This window comes from Ctenocephalides felis, unplaced genomic scaffold, assembly GCF_003426905.1.
Source record: "Ctenocephalides felis isolate EL2017-DRISC unplaced genomic scaffold, ASM342690v1 CF-g0.4_SCAFFOLD_01604, whole genome shotgun sequence".
Taxonomy (NCBI): domain Eukaryota; kingdom Metazoa; phylum Arthropoda; class Insecta; order Siphonaptera; family Pulicidae; genus Ctenocephalides; species Ctenocephalides felis.
Genome location: NW_020537758.1, coordinates 15,726,394 through 15,745,621, shown reverse-complemented (window position 1 = coordinate 15,745,621; position 19,228 = coordinate 15,726,394). Strand labels below are relative to the sequence as shown.

The window sequence follows — 19,228 nt, the reverse complement described above, 5'->3', positions numbered from 1 at the left end:
AGAGGCAGAATTTCGACAGACTTTATGGCTCTAAAAACTATCTCAATTGATACAATGATGTGCCTAATCTTTACATAGTTTTTATCAATTACTTCTATATATAACTGATTAATATTATTTATTCAAATTTCAGATTATTTATAAAAAAATATAACCATTTTTATACCTATTTTTTAAAAAATTATTTAGGTATCAGTCTAGTGCCTAATTCGCTCATGATCACCATGCTAGTATAGGCAATCATATGTATGAAAACATTTTGAAATTTCACATACTTTAGAAGTATTATTTCTTCATGACATACTTTTTCTTACATTTTGCCTTATGAAATTAAATATTAAACAGATTTTATAATAGTCGTATCAACGAGAATAAGAAATTAGATCCATCTCCCCAACATTCATAATTTTTCTTACTCGTGCATGAGGAATGTCAGTACTCGTTTCTGAATTGTGATTTTATTTTCACAATCACAACGGTGTGCAGAAAAGCAAATATTATTTCAACAAATTATATGCTACACGTTCAGAAGATTCTTCTCAAAGCCAAACCAGAAAACGTTGGTTCTGTGTACTCAAACCGATGTAGGTACATACTTGCACGAGAATATAAATATATAGATTTAGAAAAGTTTAAATGCGAACACGTGCAGATGGGAAAATTTCTTTGTAAATTTATAGATTTTTGAAATAAATGTTTTATTAAATAGTTGCCGAAAAACCGCAAGAATATATTCTGTAAAAATTTCTAAAAACATTAAATTTTTGTCGAACTAAATTTTATCAAATTCGCAAAATCCAACCTCAAATTTTCGTTACGATTATGGTGAACTTACAGAACAAAATCAAGAAGCGCAAATATATATTTTGCAACCACTTGTAAAAATTTCAGAAAATTCACAAATAGATGATGATAAATAAAAAATCTTTCAATTTTTTGTATCTTTAATTTTTTGTAAAAAATCTTTACTTTTACTAAGAAAACTCCCATAACAATTTTGATACGGAGCTCCTCCAAGGCACGATACACCCCTGTCGCTATTATCTAATATTCATCATAATAGATGATAACGGTTATGTATATTATTTTTCAATAACAATACATTAAAATAATTGACTCTATTTACAAACAGATAACCGATAATCAACGAAATATAACAATGATATCACATATCGTATATAAACACTCAAAACATCCTGCACATTATCAGTTTCAATATTCAACAAATCAGTTGTTAAAATGCCATCATTAAAGCTGACAACAGTTATTTGTTTCGTGAGTTTAATTTGTGAATTTGTGTCCACTAGCACTTTACATGGAAATCCTGGTAGAAATCAAATACGCAAAATAGATTCAAGATTAGATAGTAGTAACAAATGGCCCAATACGAAAGACTGGTGGGAAACCGCTTCGTTTTACCAGATTTACCCTAGATCGTATAAAGATTCAGACGGCGACGGAATTGGAGATTTGCAAGGTAATTTATGCAAAATCTAGTTTCTGGGAAGAGTATTATAACTTTCGCATTTATATACCAGAAACTACATCATAACTCCAACCGTTGTATTCCACTGTAAACCCTAGTGCAATAGATAAAGTTTTGTATAGATTATGCAGAAATTTTAAGCATCATCAGGTTGAAGATATATATATATATATATATATGGAGGCTTAGTCCATATTAATACCAATTGTAGTCATAATAAATTTCATAAAATATTATTTATATTTGGTTTATTTTATGTATGATTAATATCCACGACACTATGTGTTGTCATATTTATCGTTAATAAAATGTGATTGGTATTTTCTTATTTATAATAGAAAAAGAAAGGTTTTGAACATTATACATTTTGGCAAGTTCGACTAGGGAGAAACAAAAGCCGTGTCCGATCTGACACTTGAATTTCCTTTTGTTTTTCTCAGTGCTGTCACTATATGGGCCAATCTGTCCAGAGACATGTGATGCGTGTTGACAAGCCGCTATGCGTGTTGGCAACCCGCTACATCACTCCGCCCTAATGAAAAAGATTGTTTCGCATCTCTGACTGCCATTCTTGAACTTCCTTGTAAATTTCTTTTGGTTGAGATTGTGTGATTAATTGCCGTGTTGGCTTGTTGAGTTTGTTGATTGCTTACGTGGCCCTTCGCTGGTGAGTTAGCGGTTGAGTAGATGTGGCCCTTCGCTGGTGAGTTAGCGGCTGAGTATATTTGACACTTCGCTGGTGAGTTAGCGGTTGATTGTATGTGGCCCTTCGCTGGTGAGTTAGCGGTTGATTGTATGTGGCCCTTCGCTGGTGAGTTAGCGGTTGATTGTATGTGGCCCTTCGCTGGTGAGTTAGCGGTTGAGTGTATGTGGCCCTTCGCTGGTGAGTTAGCGGTTGAGTGTATGTGGCGGTTGCCAAATTGTTTGCTCCCTGTCTGTTGCCATGGTGCTTATTATCGACTTATTTACCATGATAATAAGTGATTTATTGAGCACGTGTTATTGTTGATCTTGAAGTGCGTGGTCGGAGTCTCAGTTGTAGGATTAGAATGTTCTTCTAGTTATGGCGGTTGTGAGCCATTTATAATAATTATTTATATTTTTAAAAATTCTTTTCTTAGTAATTCTTGAGACTTCAATTTATTTTTTTTTTTGTGCTACTTCAAAATATGTCTTGATCTTCTTACCTTCTTGTATGTGTGTTACTAGTTCACTCTCGGGGTCACCAAAATATGGAGGCTTAGTCCATATTAATACCAATTGTAGTCATAATAAATTTCATAAAATATTATTTATATTTGGTTTATTTTATGTATGATTAATATCCACGACACTATGTGTTGTCATATTTATCGTTAATAAAATGTGATTGGTATTTTCTTATTTATAATAGAAAAAGAAAGGTTTTGAACATTATACATTTTGGCAAGTTCGACTAGGGAGAAACAAAAGCCGTGTCCGATCTGACACTTGAATTTCCTTTTGTTTTTCTCAGTGCTGTCACTATATGGGCCAATCTGTCCAGAGACATGTGATGCGTGTTGACAAGCCGCTATGCGTGTTGGCAACCCGCTACATATATATATATATATATATATATATATGTGTATATACATTAGGGTGGTCCTTAAAATGGTCATTTTCGAATTTCCCTGCTCCCAGGGGCTCAAAAGGTTCCAAATAGATAAAAAACAATTCTCTGAAAGTTTAGCTCTTAATATTAACGTTTAGATAGAGCGCGATTCAATCAAAGTTTTGTATGGAATAAAACTCATTCATTTGTCGCTAAGTTATACCTAAAAAAATTTTTTTAAATTTTCAAAATTTTTTTCATGCTCTTTCCATACAAACTTTGATTGTATTGCGCTCTATCTAAACGTTAATATTGAGAGCTAAAACTTTCATAGAATTGTTTTTCATCAATTTGGAACCATTTGAGCCCCTGGGAGCAAGAAAATTCAAAAATGACTGTTTTAAAGACCACCCTAATATATATATATATATATATATATATATATATATATATTTATATTGGTTGTTCAGATCTTCAAGTAAAAACTAAGCAGCACATATTCCCTACCTATATACCTACTAATTGTTTCAAAATTTTTAGTGAAAGAATCGACAAAAAACATTTCACTTATCTGCAAATTATAAAAAAAGGATGGGCAGATCGTCACGTTGAGTTGCCATTTGAGGCCTTTTCAAGGCTTTTGTAGCAGTTTTCCACAAATTGTTGACGCAATGTTAAATTTTGGCTCATATATCAATCACACATATTGAAACACAGTCATACATACATATAGTTTCCAATTTTTGGTGTATTTAGAAAATCATCCTAATGCACCCGTTGCACCGGTGCTTCATACGATAATCGAGAAGACTAAAAAATTATGGCCAATTAACTTGATCTAGTAAAATTGCATCAAATAGTACATACCCACTTGTGTAACTACTATTTATAATTATATTTTATTGATGTAAATTAATAATGTTGCCCATAGAAGTTAGCTAATGTTCCGATTGCTATTGAAAAAAAATTTAAAAAAATATTTAGAAGGATTTGAAACTCTGAATAAAATTTCGAAAAAAAATTACTTATGAAAAAGATTATCGACAGTGTATTTTAAAGTTTATTCCATTACAACAAATTTTTGCTTTCTATAATTTTTTATTAACTCACAGACATTAACTTCATATTTCTTAGAAAGAAATGAATGGATGAATTTCTTACTAATTGAGAAAGTTGCAGCAAATTAGCCAGCAACTCTAGCATGGAATAAAATTATCTACTCTAGCTACTCTAGCGTGGAATGTGAAATTGTCAATTCCAATGCAAATCACGAATGTCAGAAAACTAAAAGTGTCATTAATTCAGGGTAATGTTTTCAGGAATAATATCTCGGCTGGATCATTTGGTTGACATAGGAATCCAGGCGACATGGCTCTCACCCATTTTCACGTCACCCATGGTGGATTTCGGATACGACATTTCAAACTTCTACGACATTCAGCCGGAGTACGGGACTATGAAGGATTTAGAGGAATTAATAGCGAAAGCCAAATCCCTAGGTATAAAGTATTTTTCTTTTTGGGGATAAGTATCTCTTGAATTCACGATGTGTAATATAAAGACGCGAGGTAGGTGATGTTTGGGCGAACTGTGATAATGGTATTATTTTGCAATGATATTATCTACACCAAAAAAGCATTGATAATATATGTGAAAAAATACACAATCTTGGTTGGACATAATATCGTTATAATTAGTTAAGCAATAAATCTGCACTAAAATTAAACATATCAAATTGAAAAATATGAATTAAGTGAATATTTTGCCCTTCAAGTTGCTTTTGAATATTTAATTTAGTTTAATAATACAATGAGAACAACGTCTTGATTTGTAATGGGAAGTAATTTAAAATAAATTACTGGTCATTTTAACTAAATTTCTGGTTCATTGACTACTATTATTACAAATTAGCTATTTGCGACCTTAACCACATAAATATGATCATAAATATAAATAGAGAGTTTTAATGATAAAATATAATAATAAAATCTTGGAATTCATGACATGAAATAGAGCAGAAGATAAAATTGAAGATTCTTGATTTCTCCATACGTTTCCATACACAATTTTATGTCGACATCGGTAGATATAAATAATTTTGGGAACAAGAATACGAGAACATTAATAATAATATAAATAAAGTATATCATTGGACGTAGACCATAACACTAAATCTGTCAGTATTTGCAGATTTATTGGTAACAATAAGTGTGATAACTTTAATCCATTTTTTGAGAAGATAGACTTTTCTACAAAAGACAAATTTGTAGCTTTTGCACTTTATACAACTGATGATGACATTAAATTGAATGCCGAAACGTTTGGAATTAAAGATTATTTTATAAATCTTTGCCTTTTCTTTGTTTGATGTATCGTCTCGTCCTCAAGAACTCACTCATATATATATATATATATATATATATATATATATATATATATAATTTAATTGGCAATACTGGATTTGTGATGTATTAATATTGAGCTTTAAACAAGAAATCCAATAGCAAAGAAAAACAAAATGCTGTTTCAACTTATGTTATTTATTTTATAACATTTCTTAACTATTATAGTTATGTTCTATAATATCTTGAGGTTATCTTCAAGAACATGATATTCATTAGCAAATGAACAAGTAAAACAAAATTTAGAATAAAAAAAATATAAAATGAATAATATAAAAGTGGTATTACATGTGCATCAGAAGTATTATGAGTAGGAAGAATATTATTAGAAATTCGTAGGAAGAATATTATTAGAAAGATTGTGAAATATGAGCTTCTATGTATACACTAATTATTTAATAATATTTAGGAATATTTTGAGACTATGGTTAACATTATCAGTGTAATAAAAAATAAATAATTAATTGAAACTTTGGTTAGAGTGCGGACTATGTCAAAGTTAATATTAAGAGCTAAAACTTTCATATAATTCTTTATTAAGAAATTGGAATCATTTGAGCTCCTGGGAGCAATGAATTTCGAAAATATTCATATTAAGGATCATCCTAATATATATGTATATATATATATATATATAATTATTTATTCCAGGATTAAAATTAATTTTGGACTTCGTCCCAAACCATTCGAGTGATGAATGCGAGTGGTTCAAAAAATCCGCCGAGCGCGATCCGGATTATGATGATTACTACATTTGGCACCCCGGAAAACCCAATCCGGATGGAGGACGCAATTTGCCACCCACTAATTGGGTGAGATTAAGATATTAGCATCAGTCGATATGTAGATTAATTCTGTCATTCGAATTATTTGATGTCATGGGTATGCGCATTTCAATGTGTTATTATCACTTCAGGACGGGACGACCTTTGTATTGTGAATTTAATTAGAAGTTGATGATACTAAAAATTTGAAAAATGTAAATTGACAGAAAAATAGGTTTATTTAGCCACAATTAAATGGATCATTTATAATTAATGCATAATTTAAATTATCACTATAAAAAAAATGCTTACAATGGATCTATTTAATTATCATAATGTAGGGTTTCTTAAAAGTGGCAACAAAAAAAAAATTTTTGTACTATATTTTAATAATAATAATTATTTTATCACATGTGTATATTTCTTATAAGAGTTTCAATGTATAATCTTTTATGCAGAATAATTCTTTTATTATAAGATTATGATAAATTTGAATCAATTTCCAGGTCAGTGTTTTTTATGGATCAGCATGGACGTATCATCCAGTAAGACAGGAATATTATTTACATCAATTTACTAAACAGCAGCCTGACTTTAATTACCGAAGTGAAAAACTCAGAAACCAAATGAAGGTAAAAATATTTCAACATTAATTAGTCAGTAAAAGAACTAGTATTTTAATAATAGCCAATCAAAAAATGCATATTATTTGTTCCCAAATAAATATTATTAGCATAAAATTGGCCGAGTATTTTTTAAAAATATAATACTCCGCAGATGTCAACCAAACATGACCTATATTTACCATAATACATTTGAAACACAAGTTCCGCTTTTCTAGAAAACTTTTCCATATGAAATTTTCATTCTTTCCATTTCCAGTTATTGCGACCGGAATATGCTATATTCTATAAAATAACAGTGTCGTAAAAGCAGACAAGTATTTTTGTTATCATTAAAAATAGAGATTTTAAATAAAAGTGGAAGATATGGTAGTAAAATCCCGATGATAAAATATTGAATTTGAATGCTAGTTGGCGTTTTATAGTTTCCTTGAAAAGATAATGCCCATCGTAGTAAAATATTAAATGCACATGAAAATTTTTGAAAAGTACCAATTTAAAAGATTGTTTCTATTGTTATAAATTTATAATTCACTTTTCTCATATAAGGCAAAATTATTATTAGTAGAATATTAGTAGCAAATATGCATAAATAACTGATTCAATATTAACTGATCATTTCATTTTGATGATTTTTCATTTTCCAACGTAAATTTATACATTTTTAATAAATTAAGGTTCATAGATACATCAATAAAATTTAGAGAAACTAGCTGTGAGTGGAATTCTGTCTTAAAGCAATTAGGGCATCGTGCCTTAAGGCAAATTGCTGGAACTTCCCGTACCGCAATTTAAAATTCGAGTAATTAAAATAATCAATAATAATAATCAATCATATATATAATAATAATAATCATCAATAATAATCAATAAAAGTTGATCAATGATTTGAAACTTTTAATAGGATTTCGAACCACCATTTATTTTGAAATATTTTGGAAATTTTGAACTTTTTTTCAGAGCAATCGTACTGCAACTCGCATGAATTTTGGTACGGAACCCATAGGAATGTAAACAAAATTTATACTTATTGTTAAAAATTCTATAAAATATCTGATAATTTGATGTGCATATGTCTAATGTTCATTTTTGACCGCCAAATGGCTCATTTTTTTTACTTTTTCTTCCATATCTCCAAAGTAGCTGGATCTGCCTTTCCAAAAATTTGAACAGTTCTTCATTTAGTCAATAGAAATAAAATGTTTTATGAATTATTCAACTCGGACGCTCCGTTCTCTTAAAAACTGAGTTACCGTTTTTGGCACTTTTTGCACCGTATCTTCGGAACGGCTAGACCTGCCTTCGCCAAAATCTAATCAACACGTATTCTTGTCAATACGAATCGAATGTTTATTGAATTATTCAAATCGGTTGATCCGTGTTCCCGAAATCGTCGACGAAAATTTGTATCCGCACACACATACATACACGCATACACACATACACACACACATACATCCATTTTTTCTAAAGTATGCCAAAATATTCAGAAACCTCTGAAACAAAAAGATATATAAAAATTTTCATTTTCGATTTTTTTGCGATTACTATAACTTGCCCTACGGGAAGTTAATATGAAATATGCCTTAATCACTGGAATATTACTCTAAAAATTGCATCATTCTCTAACTATTCACATAATTCTTTTGATATTTATCTAATTCTAATTCTATTACATCTGTTCCTAATTAGGATGTTCTCCGATTTTGGCTCGACAAAGGTGTAGATGGTTTCCGAGTCGATGCCATCCCCCACCTGGTGGAAGGGCAAGACAGTAATGGGGAATTTGTGGATGAACCTGTGGTGGGTCAAGATCCCCTTGATTACGGATACACCCTTAAGACCCAGACCAAAGACCATCCGATGACATACACAATGGTTTACGAGTGGCGAGAAGTACTGGATCAACATCAGAAGGAACATGGAGGTGACACGAGGTAAATACCTAGATCAGGATAGTGTCAACCGCGAATTTCGCGGACGTTTGTGAGGATCAAATAGCTGGTTATTACATGAGCTGGAGTAATGAGGTGCAAATTGAGGTGGTTTGAATGAGAAAGGGTCAAGGGGAAAAATGAGAGATTTTTGGATATGATATTCTTGATATTTTTCTTCAAATTCAGTTATATCATGAAGTACATATATAAATTATTCTCAAGAGTATAATATTTCTTTATATATTGTTCTAACCGTTACGTCAAACAATAGCGTCGGAAATAACTCAATAGTAAAACTTACATTACATTTCACAACAAAGCTCATAAAGTGCCCGAGAGGTGATCGTAATCATGATGCATGTTTATGAAAGGTTTGACGCCAACGTAACTCAGAATAATATGGAACTAATTTTAGATTATATACTCCTTAAGAAACAACTCCAAGTTAATACAAGTATAATTAAGATCGAGCAAAGTAGAAGTCGAGCTGGGGTCCAGATGATCCATTTCAATCAATTGATTACTGAAACTAGGTCTTCTGTGATATGCGTTAAGAAGAAACATTCTGCCAACATTACAGTTTATTTGTTGTATTGTAGCTAACTAAATACTGCAATATTAATCTAAATGGTCGTTTGATAAAAATCAATTAAATTTTTATTCCAGAGTAATGATGACGGAAGCTTATACAGACGTAGATCATACTATGGAGTACTTTGGTAATGGATCTCAAATTGGAGCACATATACCTTTCAATTTCTTCCTGATCAGCGATCTAAAATTGGAATCTAATGCCAGGGATTTTAAGACAAGCATTGACAAATGGCTGGATAATCTTCCTTCAGGAAAAACTTCGAACTGGGTAGTAAGTAGAAAATCTGTTCTGAACTAAAAAAAAACGCAATTTTGAAGTAACTTGGAAAATGAAATATAGATATATTGAAATTATACTTTTAGTTTTTTATACGTTTAAAAAAAATATTACTGCAATTAAAATTTTTTATTTATAAAAAATAGATAATAAATTTGAAAATTGTATCACAGTACTTGCCAATGAGTACTAATTTGTAGCGATAGATTGGGCCTACCCGAACAAAACTTTCAAATTAGTAGATAATTTGGAAAACTGTCAAATACAGACAATCAGGATTAACTTGATATGGCCCCGAGCCAACGGTTTTGAATGTCAAAGCATTTGAGCTTTCAGCAGATTACTATATCATTTACGAGTAATTTCTGATAGATTATATCTCAAATTATTATAATACTATATTATAGTGCATCAACTCCCACAATCTTAAGCTCTCAATACTAGTAAATTTTATTTTATAGTATTATCTTAATCCATCTGATTTTGAGTACTCAGTTTTATGTTTGTCTAATCATACTGATGACAATGAAATTAAAAACCAAATTTGAATCAACACTTTTACCACAACGTTAGCGATTTGAAAAGATGGAGAAATTATTTAATAATATATTTAAAGTACAAAAATATAAAGTATAATATATTATTTTAATTTCAGCTGGGAAACCACGATCAGAAACGTCTAGCGTCACGCTTGGGAGAAGAAAGATTAGATGGAATTAATATGATGTTAAAATTACTTCCCGGAGCTTCGGTGACTTATCAGGTAAAAATTTATTGTAGAAAGATATAAATGCCTTTTTTACCATAAACTTGAATTGTTAAAATTTGAGTTTATGATTTTTTTAATTAGTAAACAAAATAAATTTTCAATAGTAGTGAAGCTTTAATAAAATTAGCATCAAGCTTTGTGTATGTATAATCATAAAAAAGAAAATTTAAGGAGGTAGTGTAGAAATTAAAAAAATCGTTTTTTCTTTTGTTTCATATTTTTAAAGTTTAACCATTCAAGAATAGCATCCCGAGGATTTTTAAAATTCTGAGAATTTTTGGAAATACAGCCGTTTGGTCATGATAATCTTCTTCTGTTTCCTTCCCTTTGCAAAATTTTAAACGCGTTTTTCTCAATACTAACTTTTTTAATACGATGCCCAAGATTTCTTGAGTTCTACTAAACCGATTTACTTAAAATTTTTAGAGAATCTTTTCTAAAGATTTCCCTTTGGTATACTGCAGACCCATCCCTAAATTTCAATTTTTAATATTTAAAAAAAATCAAAAAGTAGTAAGAAAAATGGAATAAGAAGAATCCTTTATTCTCAAACAGTCACCATCTTGAAAAAAACAATTTTAAACCTAGTATGTTTCATTATGAAATGATTCTAGATCAATAATCTTTTTTTTTTCATTTTTGATTACTAAAAAATCTTGGGTATAATCATGTATCAATTTTTTTGGATCCCCTACTTCAACAACTGTTAATTTTCAAAATTATCAACTTTTTATTTTTACTCTTGTAACATTGATAAATAAATTATAGAAAAAATCATGGTCAAAAAATTTATTTTCTCTTTTTTACAATGATTTAAAAATGACCTAAAATTCATGCTTCTATACACTAAAATACACCCTTACGTGTTATGCTTAATAAAAATTAGTCCTAAAAATATAGAAACAGTATCAAGGATCATCTTTTCTATCAAGATTTTTCATTTTTTGTTTGTTATATTCATCATTTATCGTGCTTATACTATTTATATCTTCATATTACTTTTTATTTTGATAACTTTTCTGAATCTTCTTAATTTTTTCTTATGGTTTCATTAATATCATGGTATGTACTTCCATAGAATTTTTGAATTTTATAACTACACCATCAATCTACCTTGTTTATACACCCAACCACTAGATTTTACATCTAGATTCGAATAAAAAATACCAGGAAAAAATGAGTAGGTACAGATTAAAACACAGCAAAGAATAAAATAGCTTCCTCTTCTTTTTCAAAATATTGATTATTTTTTTTTTACATTTCTATAAATGTCAATTTTTTCAGGGGTTAGAGCAGGGTTTGAAGAACGTCTTTGTATTATTATTGCCATAAATTCTATTATTGATGCAATTTTTATCTAATTTTAGTACAATTTCTTTCAATCATTTGATACTAGTGGTACTTTCTTATAAAAAAATTATAGAATTAATTACCATCATCGTATGTCGCTCTAAATACTTAATTAGATAATTTAACTGCACAATCAATCTGAAACAAAGCAGATTCAAATAAGAAACACCACGTCAAATGGTATTTATTTTCAATTAGAGTAATGAAGAAATCAGTTAACTCTTTTATTTTTTCTAAAAATTGATTGAAATTTATGTCATATTTCCATTAATATAAAACTTTTTGCAAGGGCTAAAGCTGGGATTGACGCACGGCTTCGTATTATTATCACCATTATTTCTATCATTGATCCTATTTTTATCACCGATATTTTTATTACTTCAATCATTTGATTTTTGTGGTAGTTCTTGAAATTTTTATGGATTTTTAAAATCACCGTTTATCAATCTACATACTTCTTTAATTATTACTATATATTTCAACTTCATAATTAGTTGAAATTAATTAAAGAGTTGCAACAGATCAAATCAGAAATACCATATCAAATGAGTTTATCTTTAAACGGAGTGTAGTAGAAGAAACCAGCTTCTTTTATCATTTTTCCTAAATATCGATTTAAATTTGTTTTACATATGTATAAATGTAAATTTTTCGTCTGCAGGGGGAAGAGCTGGGTTTGACAGACGTCTTCCTGACATGGGAACAAACCAAAGATCCGCAAGCGTGCAATGCGGGCAAAGATCATTATCTCGAGAAATCGCGAGATCCCGCAAGAACGCCGATGCAGTGGGACGCGACTGTCAGTTCGGGTAGAGGACTTAATAATATTCTCATGTCAAACACTTGAAAATAATAAGAAATTCGATTTTGAGATCGCTCCAGAATTGCTAGAATTAGATTTAGAAGAAGTGCTCGGCTGCTATAGACGTGAAGCGATTTATTATAGGGCGTGGAAATGTATTGATTTTTGTTGCTTTTGTTGATTTTATAGTGCTGATTGTTCTGGTGTGAATTCACACTTGAATGCTGAGCGAGCGTTAAAGATATAAATGGTAAAACAAATCTCTAGGAGCACGTAGGTTCCAAATAGAAATATTAGTGGTTTTGCATGTTAACTTTTGATTGATTTCACTGATTGTTTTTATTAAATAGTTTTATTTACAAAGTAAGCACATAAAATAAGATCAAAATCTTGCTATTCAACCTTTTAATGTTACAATAATAGAACAATTTAAAAAAAATATTATCTTATTAATTTAACTTATTTAATATAACCGTAAATAGCTTTCTTGCTCAACTATATAATTAAAAGTGTTTATTTAATCTAAATTAAATATTTAAACTTTCATTAAGCTTAGTAGATATAGATAGAATAGGATGGGGCACCATTTTTATGTAATTATACCGTCTCAATCAAATGACCTACATCATAATTTATAACACGTATCAAACAAACAAATATCGAACTATGTTCAGTAAATCTCCTGTCTAATCCGTCATTGTAAAAATGCATTTTTTTTCTAGTTTTTCATCTGCAAGATTAACTGCCTTATTTTTTATTTTTAAATGCATTTTACGAAATAATAGCTATTTTTATATGCCTTTTACGAAATAATAGCTACATTATTTAATCAATTAAAAATATAAATTTTATTGGAATATTTTCAGCAAAGATTACACTGTATATAACCTTAATTTGGTATTTTATCAGATATATTCATTAGCAGATTTGGTTTTGGTTTTAATGAATTAAAATTATAAATTTTATTGGCATATTTTTAGCAAAGATTACACTGTAAATAACCTTGATCTGGTATTTTATCAGATATATTCATCAGCAGATTTGGTTTTGGTTTTAATCAATTGAAAATATAAATTTTATTGGAATATTTTCAGCAAAGATTACACTGTAAATAACCTTGATCTGGTATTTTATCAGATATATTCAGATATAATCATTATTGATTTAAGACATTTTATGTAAAATGTTGTTTTTTCTTGAAAGTTACATTTTTGCTTACTTTTATTGTTTACATCTTTGTCTGGATAAAAATTTACTTGATCATTTTTACACCACCCACGTGTGAGCTTCTATAGAGGTTATATAAAAAACTATTTAATCTAACTTTAAAGTACAATGCATGTTAAAAAAATAATTAACGTTATACTTAAAAATTATATTAAAATCTCTCAAACAATAAAGCTCACAACCAGAAAAAAACTAACGAAAAGAAATCTTTTTTGGGGTTGATCAAGATGATGGCTAGTTATACATATTTAGTCCTCTACTTTTAAATATTCTTGTTAATAAATTATTAAACTTTTCGCCTTTTTTGATATCGGTGGTGGACATTTAAATAAGTTGACCATACGTCTCGGATTGGTTTTTTTGACCCGGGTTGTCCCGGATTTTTAAAAATGTTTTGATTGCCAATCTTTTTTTAAATATATTTCAACTAGAAAATTTGAACCGAAAAAATGTGCATATAAATTTTTACCTCACCAACCCCCTCCTCGCTCGCTCTCACACACATTATAACCCGTCCCGGATTTCATGCAAAAAAATATGGTCACCTTACTCAAAGCCCCACTCTGTCCTATAATGAAATAAATTGCAGTGTATCACTATTGAAGAATTAAAAAAAAACATTGAATACTGGTTTATCACAAAAAGACTTGAAGTGCAAATAATTATTTACAGAAATAATAATTAATTATTTTCCACGTCGATACCTATCCATTTATCCCCGACCATAAATATGCCTCAACAGAATCTTTCTCTCGGGACATATCGATGTACTAACATAAATATTCCATTTAATAGGTTTCTCTACAAGCGAGAACACATGGTTGCCTTTGGCCCCGGACTACAAAGACAACAATTTAGAGAAACAAAAGGCGAGCGTTAAAAGTCATTACAAGGTGTACAAGGCGCTGTCTCCTCTCAGACAACTAGAAGTCGTTAAATATGGATCTTATGACTTAAAAGTACTCAATGAGAACGTGCTTGCATTTACAAGGTGGGCATTGTTTGGAGTAAATGGACTCATTTAAATATTATAGAGCTTTGCTTTAATTTACCAAATTATCTCGAGTAGTTTGTAAACGAAAGGCGAGCAGCGAGTGGTACAAATGATGAGAATTTAACTTCATTATGATGGTCTTTGAAGTAATGACATAAATTGTTTCACTAACTAAACATTAAATATATTTTTAAGGCTAGCTATATTTGAGTTAGATTGCCCAAAATATTATGACATAGATTTTTTTAAAGATTTTTTTTACATATTTTTATGACATAGATTCTAGTAGTAACCTCTACTATATTACAGAATGATCAAAAATGAAAATTCTTTCGCTCTTGATAGAAAAATTATCAAAATTATCAACTTTTAAAAATATAATATTATTAAAAAATGATATATTCATACTATAGAGAAATACGACATGCTTAATTAAAAAACACAATCGGGATGCTGAATTGCAAAGATGTTTCTTTGACGTGTTAAATTGCTATTGACAGTATTTTTACAATCTTATTCCTGTAATTCAGATCATATAGCCAACAAATTTTTTTTAGATATTTAGCCAAATCTTGCCAATAACCCGAGGATTGTTGGTTCTAATATTAACATCAGATTTGACTGCTACTCAGAATTTTATGTTAACTAATAATAGAAAATAAATGCAAAAAACCAACTGTAGTTGAAAGCAGTTATATAACTATTGTACCAGAGTAAAATAAATTAAATGCCACTAATTAAAAGTATGTGCACGAATACGAGTTGAAACTAAAAATTTAGTTTAGAATCAATGATAAAATTGCGTTGAAGCTGTTTTTTATTCTGTAAGCCAGGAGCTTTTAAAATGCTAGTTAAATTATTTGAATTAAACCACTGTTTTTTTATTTTTCTTTATATGTATATAGTTTTTAATATGATGAAATTTGTTTTAATAAAAAATTTACAATATATTAGAAATCTCTACGGATACAATAGTATAGTAGTCGTTCTCAACTTTGGACCAAAACCAGAGAATGTTCCATTAAGATCATATTTCGCCAATCTATCAGAACGAAGCAAAGTTAAATTGAGCAGCATCAATTCAGAACGAAATATTGGGTTAGTATATGATATAAATAACATTTTTATAAAATATTTAATATAATAATAATTTTTTTTATATTTTTAGTGATACTGTTATGACCGAAGATGTTGCACTGAGTAGCTATGAAGCGCTTGTTTTAGAAGATTGGCCAATTTACTAATTGCTAATAACGGTTTAAATTAAACGTTGCTGAAAGCATATAATAATGCAAACTAATTGATGCACTGCATATCACAAATTATTGAAAACCAATTCAACAAAACATCAGCAATAATTGCCCAATAATAGTATTCGGTGTATAGAGTCTGCAGCATTAACTAAAATTGTAATTATCCAGTAAATTATTAATGTATAAATGTTTTTGTTAAAGCATATCTGTTATGGAAAATTAAAATAAATAACAAAATGTATTATAATAATATCAATATTATAGGATACAAAAAAATATATTCTTCAGAACATACATTCTACAAATTTTAATTAGTAGTATTTTTATGTATATTCGTTTAAGTATATTGTGCTGTTCTTTGACTAAAAATCCAAAATAAAAAATAATAAAATATATTATTTGTTTCCAAGAACATGTCCTTGTTTGAAATTAAGCAACAATGTTATTGTTATAAAATATATTGATTAATAAATAATATAAAATATATTATTTTAATATAATATAAATGGATTATATTAAAAAATCAGAATAGAAACTATTAAAAAAATAGAAACTATCCAAAAATATCTGTAAATATTAAAATTCATAAGAGTTAACAAAATATACAAAATATCACATTTTGTTGTTATCACAAATTTAAAATCTCAAGTTCAAAAGCTCAGAAATCATATATGACAATGGATTCGTTTTATAATTTTTATTTCAAAACAGCGAGCGGTTGCAAATATATGCCCCACTAATGATATTTATCAAACATTGAGCTTTTCAAAATATTTATAATATTTCAAAGAAATTTTATTGGCTTTCTAGCAAAAATATTTCACGAAAAGCATTCATATTATAGAAGCCGCCGCATGCCGAAGTGCCAGGAGACACATTATTTTGAGCTTTACTTTCATGTCAGTACGTGGGGTCGTTCTGATAAGATAAAAAATCTTTAATTTTGCTCATGCTATTTCTGTATAATATTTAATACATGCTTTTATTTCTGCTTCAACTACATTACATTAATGGCCCGGATTTATATGACGAAGGGCGATTCTCGAAAGAATGTCAATATTAAGTCTTCATCGTCGAGAATGCTCTATATCTTAATAGAGCTTTCGGTATGCATTGTGACTTTAAGTCATCGTGATGGTATTTGAGTGGAAAATAATTATTCTCAGAGTTTTCTAAGAGGCATTAAAATTTATTAAGTTCGATTTTTATAATAAATGATGCTGTACTTTAAGAATTATAGAGCATGCCTTGCAGTTATGAACTTATAGTCGTAAGTGCACTTAATTAATTATTCATCGAGCATTGGAAAAATTAGGCCAAAACTTGAAGTTAATAACAAAATGTAGCTGGCTTGATTTAATTACTACAAAAAAAATATTTTTTCTCAGATTTTGGAAGATTTAAATGAATTGTTCTTATGGTTAAATATTGTGGGGAAATCAAGCAGGCTAGTGATTGTAAAAAACAATTGGACTTGTCATATTATATATTTTGATATCAGTAATATTTTATAATGAATAAAATTTATATATTTTTATACGATGGGAGTTTATTCTGTTATATCCATTACGACTCTCACAATATAATTATAAGAACTTTCAAAAAGAAATTATAACATAAGAAAAAAATCCAATATATATATTTGAAATTTAATTTTTAAAGATGGTTGTAACTTAAAAATTATATTTATTTTTGAAATAGAAATATTATCAGTCTTAATAAAAAATCAAAGGCTTTATGTTAAATGCTAAAATAAATGTACCTTGGATCTGTTTAGATTTGTAGATTAAATTAATAAATCATAAAACTAGTGGTGCATGGCATTGTGCCTTAAGGCAAATTGCTGGAACTTCCCGTACTTAATAATTACATTTTTGAAAAAGATTCAATTTTCTTTTAGAACTCTGAAAAAAATCGATTTTTGAGATATTTAACACTTTTGAAAAATTTACCTTTTTGAAAAATTATGATCATTTTTGTCCGCCAAATGGCATTTTTTTATTTTTTTATTTTTTTATTGGATCTTCGAAACCGCTGAAAATGCCTACGTTCTTCATATCGTCAATACAAATAAAATATTTTTTAAATCAATTACCATTTTTGTCACTTTTTGTCATGTATCTTCGAAACGGCTCGACCTGCCTTTGCCTAAAACTAATCAGCACGTCTCCTTATCAATACGAATATTTTTTATTCCCAAAATTGTCGACTAAAGTTAGTATCCGCACACCCACACACACATACACACATAAATCCATTTTTCCTAAGGTATGCCAAAGCGTTCAGAAGAAATATATGCAAAAAAATATTTTCGATTTTTTTTTGCGATTATTATAACTCACCCTACAAGAAGTTAATTAAAATGTATTATTGTGTTTCAAATTTATAAATTAAATATAGAAAGTCTCTGTATAGAATAGAGATTTTAAGAGTTTCGTAGAATAGTAATTACCAGTTTTGATCAACAATATTCTCTACGCTTTTCACCTCGATTATAAGTAATAAGATTTCTCAGAATCCTCTCACTATAAAATTTCAAATTACATTTATCGGAGTATCTTTGAAGCAGATAGCGATATTATTACCTAGTATCTATTACTTTGGCAAGAAATGTCTTTACATATGTGTCAAATTGCATATTGCAGATTGCAGAATAGCACGTTGGGCGTTTCATATGGTAACGAGTATCTCGAAGGCATCTATTAAATTCACGCGGTGACTATGGTAACTTTATTGATCAGAACATACAAGAACATTCATCCGTTCTTTGAATTACAGAGTTCTTGTCTTGTCACATTATTGATGACACATTTCCCCACAACTTCAAAGAGATAATGGGAAAAGATAAATTACAGAAATCTAGTTAGCAGTCAAAGACATAAGGTTAGTCTTAGTATCACATAAATGTATATATTAGGATTTATACAAAAACCGACATTTCAGAAAACCGGTTTTTGAATTTTAATTTTACTAAAAAAACGGTTTTAACCGGTTTTCGAATTTTATATAGAAAATAAATTTTTGCTCGAATATTCTGTAATTTATCCGCAAAAGTGTAATTTAGAATAGTATTTGACTGAATTTATTTATTGTTCAATTTCATAAATAGTAAACAAAATTATTTTAATTTTAATTAGAAGAACTAAAAAATAATAGTTTATTTTGATTAAAGAACTT

General features: G+C 29.0%; 1 protein-coding gene across 1 annotated transcript; it reads left to right on the top strand.

Annotated features, from left to right (window-relative positions):
* The first annotated feature begins 1,262 nt into the window (after positions 1-1,262).
* Positions 1,263-16,153, top strand: LOC113374066 (maltase A1-like). Its single transcript, XM_026614321.1, has 11 exons — positions 1,263-1,477; positions 4,379-4,558; positions 6,113-6,273; positions 6,732-6,857; positions 8,541-8,785; positions 9,452-9,650; positions 10,312-10,419; positions 12,437-12,584; positions 14,600-14,795; positions 15,753-15,896; positions 15,967-16,153. Exons 2-11 carry the CDS (start codon positions 4,456-4,458, stop codon positions 16,040-16,042), a joined length of 1,506 nt encoding a protein of 501 aa, XP_026470106.1. The 5' UTR covers positions 1,263-1,477; positions 4,379-4,455; the 3' UTR covers positions 16,043-16,153.
* The last annotated feature ends 3,075 nt before the right edge of the window (positions 16,154-19,228 follow it).

Excerpts from the sequence above, each read along its gene's own strand:
- LOC113374066 (XM_026614321.1), top strand. The coding sequence starts at position 4,456 with ATGGTGGATTTCGGATACGACATTTCAAACTTCTACGACATTCAGCCG. Across the intron at positions 10,420-12,436 it reads GAGCTTCGGTGACTTATCAG|GGGGAAGAGCTGGGTTTGAC; the intron begins GTAAAAATTTAT and ends TTTCGTCTGCAG. Across the intron at positions 12,585-14,599 it reads GGACGCGACTGTCAGTTCGG|GTTTCTCTACAAGCGAGAAC; the intron begins GTAGAGGACTTA and ends TCCATTTAATAG.